The sequence below is a fragment of the Moschus berezovskii genome, chromosome 7, assembly GCF_049115385.1.
Source record: "Moschus berezovskii isolate FMDL1 chromosome 7, NW_MosBer_1.0, whole genome shotgun sequence".
Lineage (NCBI taxonomy): Eukaryota > Metazoa > Chordata > Mammalia > Artiodactyla > Moschidae > Moschus > Moschus berezovskii.
Window position 1 is genome coordinate 107,472,487 of NC_142466.1, and position 22,954 is coordinate 107,495,440.

At 39.0% G+C, this 22,954-nt stretch overlaps 1 protein-coding gene across 1 annotated transcript in view; it reads left to right on the plus strand.

Annotated features, from left to right (window-relative positions):
- The first annotated feature begins 415 nt into the window (after nucleotides 1-415).
- The window catches only part of MUSK (muscle associated receptor tyrosine kinase), a 92,121-nt gene continuing 69,582 nt past the window's right edge, over nucleotides 416-22,954 (plus strand). Inside the window, exons 1-3 of the mRNA XM_088837755.1 lie at nucleotides 416-642; nucleotides 13,559-13,685; nucleotides 18,328-18,479. Of these exons, the coding sequence (XP_088693881.1) occupies nucleotides 564-642; nucleotides 13,559-13,685; nucleotides 18,328-18,479 (358 nt within the window). The 5' untranslated portion in view covers nucleotides 416-563. The remainder of the gene's footprint in view (nucleotides 643-13,558; nucleotides 13,686-18,327; nucleotides 18,480-22,954) is intronic.

The window sequence follows — 22,954 nt, forward strand, 5'->3', positions numbered from 1 at the left end:
AGAAGACGAATGTCTGAAAGGGAGGCTGGGATAGGCTGAGACTAGTGAGAATCAAAGGAGGGGAGGAAATCAAGGCATATGAAGTTGGTACAATCTGTAGGAATTAATTATGGGATGGAAGCAGGAGGGGGAGTGAGAGTTGGGGGGGAATCATGCTCAGATACATCCAGAGTTCTGAGATAAGCGCAGGAAAGATGATGAGCTGACTCAGAAGATCAGGAACACTATATCTCAGGGAATACAATGATGGTTACAAAAGGCATCTGGTATTGTCCTTCTGCTACTGTCTTAAAAGGGATTCTAGAGGGATTTTCTTTCCCTTGTTCCTCCAGTCCTACACTTGCATTACTGGCCTAAGGGGATACTCACCAGCTGGCCATGTCTATCATTACAGTCAAGTCTGAGAATTCCTGATTATACTTAGAGCCAGTGGAGCTGCTGACACAAACAGTCATTAGCAGACGACCCTTTTGGAACAAACTATGCTTTAAAATGTAAACGGTGGAGGCATTTTCCTTGCGCTGTCCAGAAAGAAGTTTCTGCTGCCTGAGCCTGGATTAATCATGAGAGAGCTCGTCAACATTCCACTGGTACATATTCTTACTTTGGTTGCCTTCAGCGGGACTGAGAAACTTCCAAAAGGTTGGTTTCAGCACTCTTGTCTCCTGTTGCCTTGTGACAGTTCTAAAGTGCATGCATGTGTTCCGATCATGACTGATTCATGAGGGCAGGCTTGGGTTTTACTTGGTGAAGTGGGGGTGCAGTATACGGAGAAAGAGAAAGCTATATAAATAAGCAACTGATGGATGGTCTCCATTTTACTGCTATCTGTCCCCTGCTTAAACTCTACAATAAAAAGTTTAGCCATTCAGTGCATAGAGTCCTCACTTGTAAGGGAAACATTAACAGGTAGACTGCAAGTTATTGAGGTCAGTTTGTTTATGTGTATGTCAAACTTCAGGGTGGTCTAAATGGATGATGAAAACCTTTTTACATCAGGTTTGCCAGGAATGTATCAATCCCACTCCCAGACATCCAGAGTGTTTGCCTCTGAACAAAAACCACTTCCATTTTCAGTTTCAGCTTTGCAAAACTCTTAATCAATATTTGAGTTCTTCCCAAATAAAAATTAGAGAAAGACACACACAAGTTGCCTATAAAAATCTGAAGAACAGCGGGTTCTCCATAGGAGGCTGGAGTCATGATTTGGTTTGGCAAGAGACTATGAAAGGTTTTTTTTTCAGAGGCTTTGGAATGTACCGGAAATAACACCACCTCAGGGGAAAGGAAAGCAACTTAAGAAACTGACAAACACCTGTTGCAGTAGCAAGAATGTCCACAGTTTCTGGCCAGCGTATTATGAAACTGAGACTAGTGTATTTCAAACCAGGAAGAAAGACAGGGAAATAGGTGATTTGCAAAGTGACTGAGGGCTTCATTGAAGTCGTTTTACAAAAACATGAGAAAGCAAACGGAATAACATTAAAAAGTTTTCTGATTAAATGGGCTGTTGTTTAGTAGCACAGTCATGTCCAACTCTTTTGCACCCATGAACTGCAGCCCGTCAGGTCCTCTGTCCATGGGCTTCTCCAGGCAAGAATACTGGAGTGGTTTGCCATTTCCTTCTCCAGGGGATCTTCCCAACCCAGGGACTGAACCCCTGTCTCTTGCATTGGTAGGCAGATTCTTTACCATTGAGCCACCAGGGAATTAAACACATTACAATAAAAAGAGTTCTGTGAATTTATGACACATTCAAATGAATTATTTTCCCTTCATATTACTTTACCAAAGAACTGAAAGGTTTGTACTGTGTAGATAAGCGAAGGTAGTTATTTTATATGTTAGATGGAAAACATAGCATAGATTTTGTGGTTCACTAGAATTTCTGGAACCACAAAGTCAAAATTCTCATACTAAGAAGATAGAGCTTTCTTCACCAACAGTCTGATTTCATAGATTTATGTTGTTTCACTGCTTTCTTTTTCTATTTTATCTGCACAGAAGGGTATCTTTCAATGCATTTAAACTTTTGTCAACTAATACTTTAAGGTACCTCCAGATAAAAGAGAATCTATATCTTTTCAAATAGCTAATAATAGCCAGAAAGACTTAACATTGACTTCAGATTATTTTAATGCTTCCTGATCATACAACAGATGTCGGAAGGGCAGCACCTGGATGTCTGGACTTAAGGATTGTTGTAAATTTATTTGTGCTATTCTAAACCATAAAGTTACATAAAACTGACATGGTTAGATGCTAAAATGTACTGAAATCCAGCCTTACTAGAAACATGACAATTGATTTTCTAATTCAAATTAGAATCCCATGCATGAGAAAAACCAAACCCAACCTCCTAATTTCTATCTAGAAAGAGATTATTTGTAGTTTCCAAACTTTATAGGTAAAACACACTGTTTCTATTTTGAAAACGTCACAAAAATATAGTGGCATAAATGTAACAAAGCCAAATCCTGACCTCTAAATAAAATAGCCAGATTGTTACCCTAACTTTGTTTATTTGTTTATAGTCTATTTACTGCTTTTATTAGATTGTAAACTCAAAAAACTAAAGCAATATTTTTGCCTATCCTACTCAAAGGGAGTATTTGAGTATTATTGGAAAAACTAAATTAATATGGGTTTAACATCAGCCTTAGCCAAAACACCAGGCCTGGAAGAGCAAGCATTCATTAACTACACTTACCAGTTCTGAGAATAAACACTATCATGAAAATATAATCCTTAACATTTTACATGTTGAAGTGCATGGACTATGTTGGTACAAAAACCACATTAATATGTGATTATTTTAGTACTATTAACAGTAATTAAATTATGCTACACAAAATATCTCTAGTTGTTTTCTCTATTCTTGGCAGAAGGCAATAATGGGAAGAGGTTTTTTAGGTGGTACACCTTTTTCCTAAGTCCTTTATTGTGAATGAATCCAGGCATCTGCACCATAATATATCATAAACTGACACAGTTAAAATAGTGCAAGAGTATTCCATGGATTCTTTTCCAATCATCAGCATATGATTTCTTCAATAAAATTAATAACCAACTTTGTAGACTAGCTTATTATTGTAGTTTTAGTTTAACTGAGATTCCTAATGTTCAAAGACAAAGGGAAAGTTCACTGTCTTTCTGAGTCATTTCACCTGGTGATACTTTCAATCATGAGCTCAGGATCAAACCACAAGGAGGAGGATTCTATAAACAGTCATGCATGAAAATAGCCAACATTTCATTGAACATTCGCCTTAACCACATTTTTCAAAAATATTTAACACTTTATCAGGGAGTACTAAGTGTACAGTGGGGTTTTCTGTAGGAGTATGGGAGTTCACGAAATAGCTTTGAATCTGTTCTATGCTCAAAGAACTCCTGTCCAAACTCCACTCTTAAAATTATCCCATGATCATACCTAGAAGTTCTTGAGTCTTAAGTGATTTATCTTTAGATATATGTTAGTAATTTGTTCTAAATCATATGTATACAGGGATAGGAGTCACAGATTCGACATATGACTAAGTCAGAACGGGCACAGCTGTCGCTGAAATCCGGGACACCGAGTACTGGATGAATGTTTTATATTGACATACACTGAAAGAGTAACTCATTCCATAGTTGGGGAAACAGCAGTTGCTTTAAATATTATTGATTTTAAAGAACAGAAAAAGTGCAGAAATGGCAAGATTTTTTTACCACAAATCCAGTGGTGAAGTAGGCAACTTCTAGGTGAAATAGGACATGAAGTTATTGGGGGAAAGTGATAAGTGAGGGGTGAGGAGAGGACCTAAAGGAAGTGATCCCGCTCAGAGAGAGGAGAGAATTGGACCAGAGAACATAGAAGGACCACGTGTCCACGCTGGGGTTGGGGACCGCACCCCCATAAGTGGTCCTGAGCTTCACCCTTGTATCACTCGATTCAACAATAGCTGTCTGAACACAGGAGCAGTGAGGACAGCTGGGTGGGTTAGTTCGAGACTGGTACTCTCCAGGGTCAGTGCAGCTAAAGGATCCGAGGGTGAGGGAGCTGAGATTATATGGCGACAAAGCTGCAGCCCAAGCCAAAAATGAAGAAAGTGAAAGGAGGGTACTTCAGGCCTTGAAAAGAATGTTACGGTCAACTTCCTTTCTCTAGTCCCCGATGCCTTTTTGTGCGTCTTTCAGGAAAAGAGGCCTTCACTGTGAGCCTCAGTTTTCTCCTAAGATGAAGTACCTGCCAGTGTTCAGCTTACCATGTTACACACTATGCTGAGGGCTGTCAGTGACTGCTGAAGTGACCCCTCCTAGGTAACAGGCACATTTTAGACGAGTCCCTATGAATCATGCCTTAATACGAAGGGATGCCCCTGCTGCTGCTGCTGCTGCTGCTGCTGCTGCTAAGTCGCTTTAGTTGTGTCCGACTCTGTGCGACCCCATAGATGGCAGCCCACCAGGCTCCCCCATCCCTGGGATTCTCCAGGCAAGAACACTGGTTTCCTTCTCCTAGGAGAGGTCATTTCAGAAATTCTAACAGACTGACCCAGAATTCCTACCTTCCTGTCCTCAGTGTCATTTCTGAAGGCAAAGACCAACAGCATGTTCTGTGACAAAGAATTAATGATATGGCATTAATAAGTGACTAAACACAGCACAGTAACTATTGAGATTATTAATGAACCTTATATAAGTTCCAGAGACTTCATAATAAAAAAAATAACGTATTTGATTACATCACCAGAAGTGTGTGTCTTTTCTAAGATATGACAAATGATGAGCAATACTGAATATCCTCTTTCTGTGGGGGATTTGAAAATTTTCTAATATCCATGTGTTTTCTCATACTGAAAAAACAATACTAATTCATGATGCCAGAAAAGCATGAATATGTTCCAAGTATAAGCCCTAATTTTACTAGAACAGAAAGGAACAAATACACCTGTTTACTCAGTTATTTGGTTATGTCAATCAGCAAATGGTCAATCTGAAGTTGATATGGCAATGACCGTGTGTTACAGTCCATAAAAGGACAACATTACAACTGTCTCATCCAGCAACCAGTATTCAAGTTCAGTTACTCTTTGCGTACAGAAAAGCACTATGTTCATTTTTATGTATTTGTTGTTCGTGTGGTCCTTGGAAAGAAGGGAGAAATAGTGTCCCAGTTTAAATAGGTCCTGGCTGAGATGAAAGCTGGACAGTAGAAAGGAAGCAAACAGAGACAGTCAGTTGATTCTATAAATATCATTAAATACAACTATGTTATTGGGTCAGTAAAAATTTAAAAGTGATTTGTTTGGATAATTTTGAACTGTGGGCAAGGTGGGCTTAACCAACAATATTTTGCTTATAGAAATTGATGTCAATGTCAGTCTTATTTTCTCCCTTGTCTGTGAGTAACTAGTACTACACTGAAGACATGGTATAGCTTAGAGTTAAAAGATAAGAATTTTAAATCAACCTTACCCATGAAATTCAGTTCTATCACTTTCTGCTCTTATTTTGTTTAGATAAGTTACTGAATGTTGCATAGCCTTCATTCCTCAACTGCAAATGAGAATAGTAGTAGTATCTGCCTTTATGTTTAATGTGATAAATAAACAGGATCATGAATGAAAAGTATAACTCGTGGCTGATGGCAGGTTCTTAATCAATTTTAGATGTTAACCTTATTAAAAACAGAATCAAACCTCACATAAAACCATCATGCCGCTGAACACTAAGGGAAGCTGTTCCCAGTGACAACTTATGTATTTCTCCGTGTTCAAGCTTGTCAAGACATTCCAAGATTTCTTTCTTTGATTTTAACTGACCTCAACAGAGTTTGTGCCACCTCCCTGGAAAGATAATATCAATAGTATATCTGCTTCCTCTGTCACTTCTGGATCTGTGTATTGAGTGAGAAGAAACTAATGCCTCAAGTTTGGGGGCTTTAACAATACATGGCATTAAGAATAACTGAAAACACAAGATATGCAAAAGTCTACCAGAGAAAGTCACTCATACTTTCAGGAATATTAACATATTAATACCCTAAAAAGTAGACATAATAAGATTGTTTATGCAATTCTGCTGCCTACCAGGAACTGTTTTATAAAGAGGATGTTATTTATACAGTCATTGTAAATGGTAAAATTTGAAGATATTGATGATATAGAATATGCTCATGGGTCAGTGCCTCTCTGAGGAAAAAAAAGGCCCTGATATGTTGCATTTGTTGACTGCTATAGTGCAAATGCTTCAGTCACAGCCAACTTCAGGGTACCAACAAAGACAGTGTTGGGAGGAGATGTACAGTAGCACAGCTGTGTATGGAATTTCTACAGATATTAGATGCAAATAACCCCAATAACATGGATAATAGAAAAATGTAGTAAAATAATCAGGAAGTGATAAACGTTGAGTATTACTTCTTTGTTTTTAACATAATTATTTTAAACATAAATTTATATAATTTAGTTTTAAATAATGGCTCTATTCAATTGCCTTGTTAAATTTCTGAAAAATTAACACTGACACTTGCAAGCCAGTATAAGCCAGTTTCAGTAGATCACAGAACACAAAGCTGTGAGCCTCTTTTTCCACTTTTGCACAGTTAGTACTACAATTATTCTGTTTTGGGCAGTGAAATTCATCTATATATTTTTCCATTTTGAGATTTTTTTTGGGGGGATGCTTAGTTGCTCAGTCATGTCTGACTCTTTGCCACCCTTTGGACTGTAGCCCATCAGGCTTCTCTGTCCACGGGATTTTTCAGGCAAGAATACTGGAGTGGGTTAGCATTTCCTCCTCCAGGGGATCTTCCTGATGCAGGGATCGAACCTGCATCTCTTGTGTCTCCTGCATTGTAGGTGGATTCTCTACCCGCTGAGCCACAGAAATCAGGATAATAAATCAATAGTTCAGGTTTCTGTCTCTAAATTATGGAATAAAGTAACGTAGACTACTCCCTATGTGCCAAGAACAATGTTAAATGCATTATGTAAATTTATTTACTGTACGTGATCATCATGTCAAGCTTTAGTCAGTTCAGTCGCTCAGTCATGTCCGACTCTTTGCGACCCCATGGACTGCAGCACACCAGGCTTCCCTGTCCATCATCAACTCCTAGAGCTTGCTCAAATTCATGTCTATTGAGTCAGTGATGCCATCCAGCCATCTCATCTTCTGTTGATGCCTTCTCCTCCAACCTTCAATCTTTCCCAGCATCAGGGTCTTTTCAAATGAGTCAATTCTTCCCATCAGGTGGCCAAAGTATTGGAGTTTCAGCTTCAGCATCAGTCCTTCCAATGAATATTCAGGGTTGATTTCCTTAAGGATTGACTGGTTTGATCTCCTTGTAGTCCAAGGGACTCTCAAGAGTCTTCTCTAACACCACAGTTCAAAAGCATCAGTTTTTCAGTGCTCAGCTTTCTTTATAGTCCAACTCTCACATCCATACATGACCACGGGAAAAACCATAGCCTTGACTAGACGGACCTTTGTTTGCAAAGTAATGTCTCTGCTTTTAATATGCTGTCTAGGTTTGTCATAGCTTTTCTTCCCAGGAGCAAGTGTCTTAAAATTTCACAGCTACAGTCACCATCTGTGGTGATTTTGGAGCCCAAGAAAATAAAGTCTGTCACTGTTTCCGTTGTTTCCCCACCTATTTGCCATGAAGTGATGGGGCTGGATACAATGATCTTAGTTTTCTGAATGTTGAGTTTTAAGCCAGCTTTTTGACTCTCTTTCACTTTCATCAAGAGGCTCTTGATGTCAAGCTTATGCAATGGTTTTATTGTTATCTCTGTCTATAGCTAAAGAGGCCAAGGCAACTAGTTAAGTGACTCAGTGGAGATGGGAAGTGATAGAGCCGGGATTTGGATTCAACCCCTGGGCTAGAGCTTCTCACTGACTAATTCTTCAGTTTTTTGTTGTTATTTAGTCACCAAATCATGTCTGACTCTTTTGCAACCCCATAGACAGTAATCTGCCAGACTCCTCTGTGTGTGGGATTTCCCAGGCAAGAATACTGGAGTGGGTTGCCATTTCCTTCTCCAGGGGATCTTCCTCACCTAGGGATCAAACCTACATCTCCTGCACTGGCAGGCGGGTTTTTTACCACTGAGCCACAAGGGAAGCAATTCCTCAGTAGTCTTTCTTTTTAAACAATGAAAGCATTCAATATTATCCATTATCCTTCAGGCCATCATTATCGGCAACCTTATTATCAAATGATGTTTTTAATCATGATGTATGTGATTATGAAATTGATCACTTATTTTGTTCATCAGTTGTTTAGAAGAATCTACCTTTTTTTAAGAGGTTGACTTTCTAAAACTTTTTTTTTTATTGACAAATTTGCTTCCATTGCATTGGAAAATTAACATTTCTGTGGCATTCTGATTATGTCCTGTAATTTTTATTATGAAGTTAATACATATTCATGTCCGTGCTCAGCCATGTTCACCTCTTTGCGACCCCAAGGACTTTAGCCTGCCAGGCTCCTCGGCTCGTGGAATTTCCCAGGCAAGAAAATATCCAGTACTGGGGTGGGTTGCCATTTCCTTCCCCAGGGGATCTTCCCGAGCCAGGGATTTGAACCCTCATCTCCTGCACTGGCAGTTGAGTTTTTATTATTGAGCCACCAAGGGAAGCCCGCTAATATATATTAATTTTATATATTTTAATATTATATAGTATGTCTTATAATATTTTGCTGTAAGATATAGCAAGACAAACATAAAAAATTATACAAAATGCTCACAATTAGGAGATAAATGATAATAACATCTTGGAATTCATCCATTTTTCCATTCTCTATGTGTGTATGTGTGTATAATTTTCTTTAAAATTTTCGGAGCCTATTACTTCATTATAATATCTCCTGGTAATACTAGTTTGAGTTGTTTATTTTGAGTCTATTTTTATTAAATTACTTATTTATGTATTTAATTTGGTTGTGTTGGGTCTTAGCTGTGGCACTTGTGACGTTTCATTGCAACCCATGGACTCTCTAGCTGTGGCGTTGCAGGCTCAGTGCAATTGTGGTGTGCATGGGCTTCAGGTGTCCAGCAGCATGTGGGTGCTTAGCTCCTGGACCAAGGATTGAACCTGCATCCCCTGCATTGCAAAGCGGATTCTTTAACCACTGGACTACCAGAAGTCCTGAGTCTATATTTTTAAATAATTAAATGTCATGATTGTTATCTTGTTGATGGATTGTTTCTTTTATCATCAAGAAGTCTTTCTTCACTCTTCAAATGCTTACTTATCACTTTATACTGAAGTTCATTTTATATTAGTACTATTACTCTATTGCTTTATCACTTTGAATATTGTTTACTTCATACATATTTTCCATTCTCTTTATTTGCAACATTTGTTTTAAAATAATTAGATATGTCGTTTGTGTTTTTTAATCATGTACCTGTCTTTCTACAGATCAGTTCATACCATGGGTTTTTACTGTGATTTTGGATGTATTTGGGCATGTTTATTCCAAATTAATTTTTATCTTCTGTTAACCATACCTGTTCTTGGTTCATTTATCCTCCTTTTCCGCTTCATTTTTTTTTTTAATTGATACAGTTTTAGTTCCTTTTGTTCACCTGCTGCTTTGGAAATTTTGATTTTTTAATCTATTATTTTGGTGGTAAGAATTAATGAAATTTTAACAGTATGCCTCTAACTTTGTATTATCTTCCCATGTTTGTAGTTATTCAGTATTTGTCATCTTCCTGCTTACAGTAAAGAACTTAGAGTGTTTTAACCATCTGCTGAACTTCTTCCCTATACTTTCATCTTATAATTCTTTATCTAGAATTCTAGTGTCACTTTTTTTTAACACAAAAATTACTGAGTTTTTAAAAAAATATATTCCACAGTATCTAAAATTTCAGTTATATTTTACCACCATCTATGCTTACTATGTGGAGAAGGCAATGGCAACCCACTCCAGTACTCTTGCCTGGAAAATCCCATGGACAGAGGAGACTGGTGGACTGCAGTCCGTGGGGTCACTAAGAGTCGGACACGACTGAGCGACTTCACTTTCACGCATTGGAGAAGGAAATGGCAACCCACTCCAGTGTTCTTGCCTGGAGAATCCCAGGGACAGGGGAGCCTGGTGGGCTGCCATCTATGGGGTCACACAGAGTCAGACACGACTGAAGTGACTTAGCAGGAGCATGCTTACTATAGTGGCTCAGTTGTAAATAATCCTCCTGCCAATCCGGGAGATGCAGGTTCAACCCCTGGGTCAGGAAGACCCCTGAAGTAGGAAATGGCAACCTGCTCCAGTATTCTTGCCTGGAAAGTCCCATGGACAGAGGAGCCTGGCAGATTACAGTCCATGGGGTTGCAAAAGAGTCAGACATGACTTAATGATTGAACAACAACAAATGCTTACTATAGTTTCTTGTCCCTGGCCCCTTTCTTTTGGGTACAAGTTATTTCTTACAGAGATTATATACTTTTGGTAACTGTTTCAGAGAAGGTCTCGGTGGTAAACATTTGTCTGCCTGTTTATTTTGTCTTCATTTTAAAAAATGATTATCTAGTCTGGTTATAGAATTCCAGGCTAGCAGTTATTAATTTTTTTTTCCTCAACCTTTTAAAACTATTACTCCAATGCCTTTTGGTATCAGTTGTTGCCAAATAATACCAAGTAAGCCTAATTGGCATTCTTCTTAAAGTAACTGATCTTTTCTTTCTAGTAAAGTTTAAGATTTTCTTTATCTTTAATTTTCTACAGTTTTAATATAGTGTATCTAAGAATGAATTAATTTTTCTTTATCTGGCTTGATGCTTGGTGGAAACTTTCAACCTGAGTATTCTGCTTTATTTTTCAAGTTTGAAAAATAATCAGCAATTTATCCCTTCCATATTACTTCTGTGCTATTTCTTCTATTTTATTTTTCTGGACTTTTATTAGAAGCTTATTAATTTTTGTCCATCTTTATGTCTCTTAACTATTAATACTTTTTATTCTTTATTTCTTTGTACTGCATTCTGTATATTTTAACAGTTATTTTAGTGCAAAGTTGGAGGAGAGGGTGGGCCTCAATGCCTAGATATAAAATATAAAAGATGTCATCTCACCTAAAAATTCTGCCCTCTTCTTTCAGCTATTCTCTTCTCAATCTTTAAAGAAAATGTATGCCTTTTATAAAGGTCTCAGAAATAGAGTTTGGTTCATTTAAACAATTCATTAGTCAATGTGCTAGCCCTCCAGATAGAGAGAGGTCTGAGATATGGTTCCTGACCCAAAGGTCAAGGTTCTTATAACTTAGCATGGGATAAAAACACAAACAAATCATCCTAAGAGCATATGTGTGGCAAATGCTATAAGAGTGACACAAATAGGATGACCCAAGGTTAAAGAAAAGGGTATTTGGTTCTATATAGCAAGTCAGGGAGATTGGGAAGAGATGATACTTGAACTGGACCTCGTGAAAAACTTAACACTCACGAAAGAGATATGGGTTAAATGGGACCCTCAGCCTCTGAGTTTACTGAAAAGATAAGTTTCCTTTAGAAACTGAATGCATTTTTTCCCCTACAATGATGTACCACCTCACACTAGTCAGAACGGCCATTGTCAAAAAAATCAAACAATAAATGCTGGAGAGGATGTGGAGAAAAGGGAACCCTCTTGCACTGTTGGTGAGAATATAATTTGATACAGCCACTATGGATGTATTTTCTATGGCCATTGTGCCAGTTTGCTCTTATCTCATGGAGTTTTCACCCTCTGCAAGTATGCTAAGTCCTTCAGTCATGTCTGACTCTTTGTGACCCTATGGACTGCAGTCTGCCAGGCTTCTTTGTCCATGGGATTCTCCAGGCATGGATACTGGAGTGAGTTGCCATGCCCTCCTTCAGGGGATCTTCCCGCCTCAGGGATCAACCTGCGTCTCTTATGTCTCCTGCATTGGCAGGCAGGTTCTTTACCACTAACACCACCTGAGCATCAGTGTACAAATATCTATTTGAGTGCATGCGTGCTAAGTCACTTCAGTCGTGTCCAACTCTGTGCGACCCTAAAAGGACTGTAGCCTGCCAGGTTCTTCTGTCCCTGGTTTTCTCCAGGCAAGAATACTAGGGTTGCTATTTCCTCCTCCAGGGGATCTTCCCGACCCAGGGACTGAACCGTCATCTTTTACATCTACATCCCTTACCATTAGTGCCACCTGGGAAACCCCATCTATTTGAGTTACTGCTTTCAATTATTTTGACATATATATACCCAGAAGTGACCTTTCTGGATCATATATTCATTCCATGAACAGAGGAGCCTGGTGGGCTACAGTCGATGGGGTCACAAAGAGACAAACACACTGAGTGACTAACACACATATTAATTTTCTGCTTAATTATTTGAGGAACCACCGTCCTGCTCTACACAAGTGGCTGTGCCAATCTACTTTCCTACCAACCGTGCACACCGGTTCTAATTTTTCCACATCCTTGCCAACATTTATTGTTATGTATTTTTTGATTTATAACCATTCTACCGTAAGTAAAGTAGTATCTTAGAGTGGTTTTGATTTGCATTTCCTTAAAGGCTAATAATGTCGAGTATCTTTTTATGTGCTTATTGTCCATCTGTATATATTCTTTGGAGACAGGTTGATTCAGCTTCTTTGCTCATTTTTTTTTTTTTGTTTGGGTTATTTATCCCAGGGATGGGGAAGCCTGGTGGGCTTCCGTCTATGGGGTCACACAGAGTCGGACACGACTGAAGTGACTTAGCAGCAGCAGCAGCAGCCTTTATATTATTGAGTCTTTTCCTAATCTGTTTGTTTGTAGCTATGTGGATCCTCTATAAATCCAATGAAGCTTCAGCTTCAAAGCCTCTCATTTGCAGAAGCCGCCTTTGAAGACCTCTAACGGTCTGTAGCAAAGTGAATATACATCAACGTGTTTTATTGAAATTTGGGAAAAATTATTTTTAAACAGGAATTGTTAAGATGGCTTCCTCTTTTCACACTAACTTCCCATCAGTGACACTTTCCTTCCAGTTGATTGACGTGAAGGAGGCAATAGATATTTTGTATCCATAATTTTATATATTTTTTCCTAAAAAGGATATCTAAATTATATTAACTTTGGGCTTCACAAAACCAGGCTCTGCCTCCACTCACATATAATAAATTCCAAGCCCAACTCACCTGAGAGCCTCCTCTTTTGATTCCTAAATGCTTAGTTAGAAAGTAGCAACAAAATCCTCTGTATACAATTCCTCCTCCCCTTTGGCAAACTTTTGCCAAGGGGCAACATCATTCTTACTCAGGTCCATCGAGGCCTCTGACTGCTTATGGTGAAAGTGAAAGTCGCTCAGTCATGTCCGACTCTGTGATCCCGTGGACTATACAAGACCATGGAACTCTCCAGGTTGGAATACTGGAGTGGGTAGCCGTTCTCTTCTCCAGGGGATCTTCCCAGCCCAGGGACTGAACCCAGGTCTCCCACATTGCGGGTGCATTCTTTACCAGCTGAGCCGTAGGGAAGCCTGACTGCTTACGAAGGGTTAGGAAACAGTACTGCAGAATGCTCTCCTTTCGGTCTCCTCTCCTTTCAGCCCCTGTCATCACCACTCCTCTTGAAACAGTGGACGCCTTAGTTGAAGAAGTTGCTACTTTCATGTGTGCGGTGGAATCCTATCCCCAGCCTGAAATTTCCTGGACCAGAAATAAAATTCTCATTAAGTAAGTATTCTGCCTTTTTTCACCAAGAATGCCAAGGCTGCCTTGGGATTTAACTTTGTCATAAATGCAATCATAGCTCTTGGCAGTACTAAAGTTCACCTTCTAGAATATTTAAAATGTAACTCCCACATTTCATAAATGTAAGATCTGAACTTTAGTGAGGTTAAGGGAATTGTCCAACGTAAAGTGATTTAACTGATATGGCAGAGTCAGGGCTGTTTCCTAGATCCAGGTTAGGTCCTAGAGGAAATTTCACAGTAATTAGAAAACACCATGGTATCCTAATTCTGAGGTACATGTTCCAGGACATTCTGGGGAGTTAATAGGGACCAGCCTTATTTCCTATACTTTCAATATCCCAATCAAGTCATGCCTGTGGTCTAGGAATCTGACCTCTAGGTAACCATTACTTTTTTTTTTGAAAATCAGAAAGGACTCTTGATGTATATAGTGAGGTAACCTCTCAAACAGTAAAGTTTTTACCTGGCATATAATGGTTATGCTATCCTTTCCTCATTACAGTAGCTACCTGACCAAAAATACTCCAAAATATCTGTAACAAAGGGAACCATGAGCTTTCTAGAAGGCCACATACCTTGAGTTAGGGCGAGAGTGTTTAACTGTTCCATAGCCTGGGGTCCATGAACTTGGATGGGGAAATGTTTGTTTTCACTAAACTCTAATTGAAATTTTGTATTTCCTTCTATTATATGTGCTGTAATGTAGGAAATTACCCTGGGCTATGGAAGTCTTCAAGTACTCTATCAGGCAAGCTATCTCAGAAATCCTGGAATAAGAAGGCTTATAAACCAAATCAAGATTTTTGAAATACAGTTTATTAAATCAATTTACAATACCCAATGAAACAAAGAGACAACCTACAGAATGGGAGAAAATATTTGCAAATTATATAACCAATAAGGAGTTAATATCCAAAATACATAAAGTGCTCCTACAACTCAATATCCAAAAATAAAAACAAAAAACCCATTCAAAAAATGGGCAAAAGAGCTGAATAGACATCCTTCACAAAGACACACAGATGGCAAACAGGCATGTAAAAAGATGCTCAATGTCACTAGTTATTAGAGAAACAACAATGATATATCACCTCACACCAGTTGGGTCGACTATCATCAAAAAGTCTATAAAAAACAAACGTTGGAGAGGATGTGGAGAAAACGAAACCCTTACACACTATTGATGAGAATGCAAGTCGGTGTGGCCTTTCTGGAAAACAGTATGGAGGCGTCTCAAAAAGCTAACAATACACGTACTGTATGATCTAGTCATTCTACTCCAGGGTATATAGCCAGAAAAAAATGAAAATACTAATTTGAAAAAGTACATGCACCCCAAATTCATAGCAGTACTATTTCCAATAGCCAAGATATGGAAGAAACCCAAGTGTACATAACAGATGAATAGGTAAAGAAGATGTGGTATATATTTATAATGGAATCTTACTCAGCCATAAAAAAGAATGAAATTCTGTCATTTGCACCAGGGTGTATGGACTTAAGAGAATATTATGCTTAATGACATAAGTCAGAGAACAGAAAAGACTGTATGCTACCACCACAGATGGGATCTAAAAAGTAATACAAGTGAATGTATGCGCAAAACAGAAAGAGACTCACGTAGAAAACAAACTAAGGGTTACCAAAGGGGAGAGGGAAGGGGAAGGGGAGTGCAAATCAGGGGTATGGGATTAAGAGATATGTGTGCGTGTACTGCTGCTTCAGTCATGTCCAGCTCTTTGCAGCTCCACAGACTGCAGCCCACCAGGCTCCTCTGTCCATGAGATTCTCCAAGCAAGATTACGGGAGTGGTTTGCCATTTTCTTCTCCAGGGGATCTTCCTGACCCAGGGATCCAGCCTGCATCTCTTTCAGCTCCTGCGTTGGCAGGCAGCTTCTTCGCACTAGTGCCACTTGGGACTACTGTGTAGAAAATAAATGAGCAACAGGATATAGCGTATAGCACAGGGAACTATAGCCGTTATCTTGTTATAACTTTTAATGGAGTGTAATCTGTAAACATACTGAACCACTAGGCTATGTACACCTAAAACTAATATAATATTGTAAATCAACTATACTTCAATAAGAAAGAGGAAAATAATTTATATTTTTAAAATTATAAATACTTATGTCCCTCACAATCTACAAGCAATTTATATACTTTAAGCAGCAATGATACAAAAGATTATAAATATTGAAAGTTTCTATTTCACAGAGTGGCTGGACTCTTAGTCCACAAGCACATCTGTAAAATATTGCAATATTCACATTTTCCATGCAAACTTAAACATAGCAAGAGACAAAAGCAAAAAACAAAAATTACATGAGAGTCAGTATCATGGCTATCCCCAGTTATTTAATGTGATTTAATGAACTACCCAGTGATTATATCATCCTTAGTCACATAGACCAAAAATTACTATATCTCTTTTTTCTTCTTTAAGATCAGTGTATGATGGAGGCCATCCATCAAATTCGAAATCAAGAATCTATTTCCTTTACATCTTTTGTTTTCAGGTTGTATTATTTTTTTTCAATTTCTACTATAACAAATTACCATAAAATTAGTGGTTTGACACAACAGAAATTTATTATCTTACAGTTTTGGAGTTCAGAAGTCTAAAATCAGTCTCTTTGGGCTAAAATCAAGGTGTTGACAGGGTTGCATTCTTTCTGGAGGGACTAGAGGAAAATCTGATTTCTTGCCTGCATTTCTTGGCCCGTTGCTCCATTTTGAAAGCCAGCAACTGCATCACTCCAGCCTCATCACATCTCATTCTCTGATCCTCCTGCTTCCCTCTCCCATCTTTTAAGGACCCTCACTATTAGGTGGCACTAGTGCTAAAGAATCTGCCTGCCAATGCAGGAGACGTAAGAGATGTGGGTTTGATCTCTGGGTCAGGAAGATTCCCCTGGAAGAAGGCATGGCCACCCACTCCAGTATTCTTGCCTGGAGAATCCCATGGACAGAGAAGCCTGGCATGCTACGGTCCTCGTCGATAGATTGCAAAGAGTTAGACACGACTGAAGCGACATAGTATGCAAGCATGCATGATTACATAGGGCCCATCTGGATAATTCATGATACTCCAGTTTAAGATTCTTGACATCTGCAAAATCCCTTTTGCCATGTAAGCTAACATATACACAGGTTCTGGGGATTAAGACATAGCTCTTTGAGGGGGGGTTTACTCCGCCTAATACACACTTGTTGCATAAAGCATTTTTATTTGGTCATAAAACTCACTTTTAGTTGACATTTCCCCTCATATTTCTTTCCATTGTCCTGCTGCTGCTGCTGCTAAGTCACTTCTATCATGTCTGACTCTGTGCGACCCTATAGACCGTAGTCCACCACCCTCGTCCCTGGGATTCTCCAGGCAAGAACAATGGAGTAGGTTGTCATTTCCTTCTCCAATGCATGAAAGTGAAAAGTGAAAGTGAAGCCGCTCAGTCCTGTCCGACTCTTAGCAACCCCGTGGACTGCAGCCCACCAGGCTCCTCCATCCATGGGATTTTCCAGGCAAGAGTACTGGAGTGGGGTGCCATTGCCTTCTCTTCCATTGTCCTAATTCCCTTCTTAACGTTCAAGTTGTGTGCCATTTAGTGAGATAACATATGTAAAACATAATTTTTACAGTTTGAGCCTATTTTGCTCCCTATGTATCCCATGGAACTAGAACTGGGCCTGGCACTTGTTAGGCACTCAACAAACATTTTATTAATAAATGAACAAATACTTCGTCAACTGTTAGTTAAGTCAATATATATATTTAACCCTTCCCTTTTCTTCCATTTTTTAAACTGAAGTATAACTGACTTGGGACTTACCAGGTGGCACAGTGGTAAAGAATCTTCCTGCCAATGCAGGAGACACAAGAGACGCAGGCTCAATCCCTGGGTCAGGAAGATCCGCCGGAGCAGGAAATGGCAACCTGCTCCAGAATTCTTGCCTGGAAAAGTCCATGGACAGAGGAGCCTGGTGGGCTGTTGTCCAGGGGGTCACAAAGAGCCGGACATGAATGAACCACTGAGCAGAGCACACACATAGTTGATTTACAATGTGTTAGTTCCAGTGTATAGCAAAGTGATTAAGTGTGTGTGTGTGTGTGTATACTCTTTTTCAGATTCTTTTCCATTATAGGTTATTATAATATATTGAATATATTTCCTTGTGCTATACAACAGGACCTTGTTGTTTATCAATTTTATATATAGCAGTGTGCATCTGTTAATCCCTCTCTGCAAGTCACATGTATGTGTGTGTGTGTGTTCATTATCTAGCTGCTATTCCCAGCAAATATGGGAGAGGACTCATATCTTGGGTAATGATATACTTTCCTAAATAAAGAAAATTTTATGTTGGGTGGGTCCTATCAATAGACATCACCTTTCAAAATTATTTTTGAAGGACTCAGCACTGCTTTGATTACTGCAGCCTAGGAAAGATTAGAAAATGTTAGCTTTCTACTCCTAAATCCTTTATTCAGAACTTACTCAAGTTTCCTCTTCCCTTTAATCTGCTTCATCCACTGGTAAATCATCTGCTGGATCACATAATCATAGTAACAAAAATCACAGATGGGGCCCTAACCTGCCATAATCGTCTGTGACCCACAGGCTCTTTGATACCCGGTACAGCATTCGGGAGAATGGTCAGCTCCTCACCATCCTGAGCGTGGAGGACAGTGATGATGGCGTTTACTGCTGCATTGCCAACAATGGTGTGGGAGGAGCTGCCGAGAGCTGTGGAGCTCTGCAAGTGAAGATGAGTGAGTGGGAAAGAGAATCATCCATTGATTTCTAAGCTGACTTGGTACACTTTGAAGCAGAGAGTAAACAGGGCCTCTTGCATATCTGGAGGTTGGGCAGCCAGACAAGTTCAAGTTCAAATCACAACGTTGAGACAGTTCCACACCTTTTATTCCTGCCATCACCCACCACCCTACAGGCAAGCCTCACCGTTTTCTGCCTTCTCCCATTTTCTAGCCTTTTTATGACTCTTTATTTGCACCACCATGAAATCTTTCACCAGGAACTCCTCTTTAAAATCTTTACCCTGTACCTTTAATTTAAAACTGTTTCATTACAACCAGACACCCTTTAAATCTCTAACCTCTTTGCAGACACTTATTCTACCCTTTTGCCTTATTTCAAACTTTATTTTCTTGAGTGACTTTTTAAACTTAAATGACTTTTCTGTTTAAAGGGAGGCTGTTTATTTCTTACCCACTTCAAGTCAACAAGACTAGCAGGTACTGATAGTTTGCTGCTGCTTTTAAGCCATTATATTTTGTATTCCTGTGCATAATCTTTCCTTTCATGAAGGCTTATACCATTCTGATGACTCTCTCTAACTCCATTCATCATCTCACTTTGAGGTCCTCTCCCATATTTCTCAAAGATTTTGATTCCAGATTTATTATCTTTCTATACTCCTGCCATTATCCTAAAGGATTTTAATAGCCATGAAACTGAACCACTATTCACTTCATCCTATAGCCCCTTGGCCTTCACAAGTCCTGTGATGTTAACCTTAACTCTTTTTCAGTCTATCCAATCTATGATCTTGGTACCCTAGGAAATAGACTGTATTTCAAATATTAAACCCCATTAGGTCACATTCTGAACATGGACATTTCTATTTCTGCTCTGTCTGATGAGGGAAGTGGTTTCTCACACTCAGGACTTGCCTCCAAACAGAAGGAACACACTTTATCAGTCTCTTTCTCAGCTAAGAACAGAGTCCAGCTTCCTCATGCCCCTCTTCCCACTCCAAACCATCACCATCATGGTCATGCTCCTGCTCTTAACTCCCCTCTGTTCTCTGTTTCATTGACCCCCCAATGGACACTCATTCAGTTCTCTCTTCACTTCGTTCTCTCTCTTACCTGGCGTGGCATCCTCATGCAGACCTTACTGCTGCTGCTGCTGCTGCTAAGTCACTTCAGTCGTGTCCGACTCTGTGTGACCCCATAGACGGAAGCCCACCAGGCTCCCCTGTCCCTGGGATTCTCCAGGCAAGAACACTGGAGTGGGTTGCCATTTCCTTCTCCAATGTGTGAAAGTGAAAAGTGAAAGTGAAGTCGCTCAGTCGTGTCCGACCCTTAGCGACCCCACGGACTGCAGCCTACCAGGCTCCTCCATCCATGGGATTTTCTAGGCAAGAGTACTGGAGTGGCTTGCCATTGCCTTCTCCGGCAGACCTTACTAGCATCCTCAAATCTCATGAACCCTTGGGCCCCAACACCTGATGCTTGTAAACTCTCAACCTTGTAATGACATAACCTTTATTTTCTCCTCTCACATCACACTATTGATGGGAAAAATCACAGAAATATGCATATTAGCACCATACAAAGGATGGTGGAATCCAGTTCCACCTGTGACCTTTATTGTGAATTTTTATTTTTGATTTTCATCACTATTTCTTTCATCTTTTATCTTTCGGCTTTGTTATTATTGTTTTGCTGGAGGAAGTCACTTGCTGCTTCTTTTCAGTGTGAACACATGAGATGTATTTTATGAATGTTTGTATGGCTGAAAGTCTTTATTTTGCCCCCAATCTTGAGTAAATAATTTGTCTCAGTACAGATGGGCATTTAAAAAGGTTTTTCCTTTAGGTTTTAATAGACAATTATTCATTGCCATATGACATTTTATGTTGAAGATAAGAAATCTTTCTCTTATTTGTTTACACATAAATCCAATGTTTATCCTAAATATTTTTGGATTTTTCTATTTCTTGAATTCTTAATGTTTCAAATTGACAGTAATACAACAGGCTTGTGTTTTCTTTTGTTATTTCTTCTTAGTCTTATTTCCCCCAAGTGAGCTACACTTTTTGTCTATTTTCTTCCTCTTCATTTGATCTCATTCCTAAACTTTTCAACCAATATTAGGTTTCTTTTTTCGGTTTTTTATAACTCCGAGTTTATCCTCATATTTTCTACATGCTATCTCGATATTCTACGTTCTAGGAGATTTGCTTGACTTTTCCTTCTATTTCACGTATTTGGTCTTCAGTATAACCATGCTGCTATTCTGATGTTATCTTTAAATACTTTGACCTAAAAACCCATATTTTTAATTTCCAGGTGTTCTTTCTTCCCTGCTTGCTCTGTTTTTCATAGCCAGCTCTATGTGTTGCATGGTGCTGTATTCACTTATCTAAGGATACTATTGATACATTTTTAAAAACCATTTTCCCCCTGCTTTGCTTCTGTTTTCTTCATGCAAAGTTTTTATTTTATTTTGGTTCTTTTCCTTCATGTTCATGGTCTTTCTCGGATGTCTGTCAATCTTTTATGTTTATCACACCTAGAAATGATGTCCGAGATTAACTGTAATAGGTAAGTAGCGAGGACATCATGGGAAAAGCTGACCTGGAGATTCTGAGAGTAAGTAGGTCCGGATGTACCCACAGATAGGCTTCCTCTCAGCCTGTGGGGCAGCATTCTGCTGACGAATGAAGGCGCGGCTCCAAAGACAGAGCATGTTTAAGTACTTCACAGGCTTGTGGCACTACTTTTCCCTCGCATATTGCTCATGTTCATTCTGGCACTGGGTGTTCTTGACTTTGGTCCTAAATCCGCTTTTCTTCGTCTCTCCTCTTCTTTTCTCCACTTTCTCTCTAGGAGAGCTCACCTAGTGTGGGTCTACACTGGTGTGGCCTCCCAGCTGTTAACATTTTGGAATGCTTCTACACTGCTCGCTAAAGAGCTGTTTCCTGAGACCCTCAAGGTCCCTACCCCCACTGCTACTCCTACGACCTAGGACCTCCTTAGGGAGCTCCTTCCCCCAGATTCTTTATGGTCCAACAACTAAAGGCTGAATTTTGGCATAGCAGGACACCTCCAGCATCGAACCTCAGCAGAATAACCAGTTCTGATTAGTCAATGCTCATGGCTCACCTGAATCATGCTTCCTTAGAGTGGGGAATCCATCACTCCACATCAGTGCTCAATTCATTCCTAGTTTACTTCATCATCAATTCTCACAAAGGTTCTCCTGATCTCTCATCAACAGATGGCAAAGATATCTTTTTCACTGAGAAGATAGTAGCTATTTGCTTTAAACAAAGGTTTTCTGCCTAAGACATTATCTGTGACTCAGGTCTGCCATAGGGATCAGTTCAGGGAGCCCAATGAAAGGAATGAATAAAATTGTCTTTGATTATATCTCAGGCATATCAACTCCCAAGCTAAGCTTTGATCAGTAGTTGTATGACAACTCTACCCACAATCAAGGTGCCTAGTCATTATCTAAATATACATACTCATTGTCATTGATAAGAAGGAGCATTGTATGCCTTACATAGCAGGCAAAGTGACAAAGATGATATTTTCCTAAAACATGTTTAAAGCTTGTCTTGTACTTTTGCCAGAGTGCAGGATCATACCACCTGTAAATGGCAACAAATAACTAGATTAAAAATCCAACCAAACCATGTCCCCTCAACACTCAACACACACACAAACACACACATGCAGTTGAAGTGAAGAGGAAAAAAATCCTTACTTCCTACTCTTCTAAGTCAAAGCAACACATTGATTATGGCACATGACCTGAAGGAAGTAAAATGCATCCATTTCTCAGTAGTCTGTCCTGCTAGACAGTCTCTATTTGATCGTACTCTACTTGATATCTGTAACATAAAATCCCTAAGGAAATGAACTTAGTTTTCACTATTTTATGAATGTTTCACATAGTAAAATGACTGGCATCCTGAACTTGTCAATTCTTCTATACATTAGATTTAATAACGTCTTCCTCTGAAAGCTCAGTATTGGAGACTAAAAATTAACTGATATAAATGATTTCTTCTGAAAAAATTAATTTAGGAGTGTTTCACAGTATATACAAGTTTGCCTTGCGGAGTAGAGTTACTCTGAATTGTATTACAGAATTTCTCTGATTATAAATATAGTAATATCTGATTTATTTTCTAGAGGACAAATGTATCTAATTTTTAATCATCAAATTTAATGGTCAAATTAAGATGGAAACTAAAGAAACAGGTCATAACTCAGAATTGTACACAAATATAAACATATCAAACCTTTATTTTCATATGTCTTCATGTCGATTGCTATGAATTAATGTGAGTTGTTACAGCAACAGCTTATTTTAATCAACTTTTTATTAACTATTTTTAAAAGTGCAGACCACTATGATAATTTCATACTCCTAATATGTTTATGAATTGATTTTTTTCAAATAAGATAAACAGAGGCAATCTAAATTT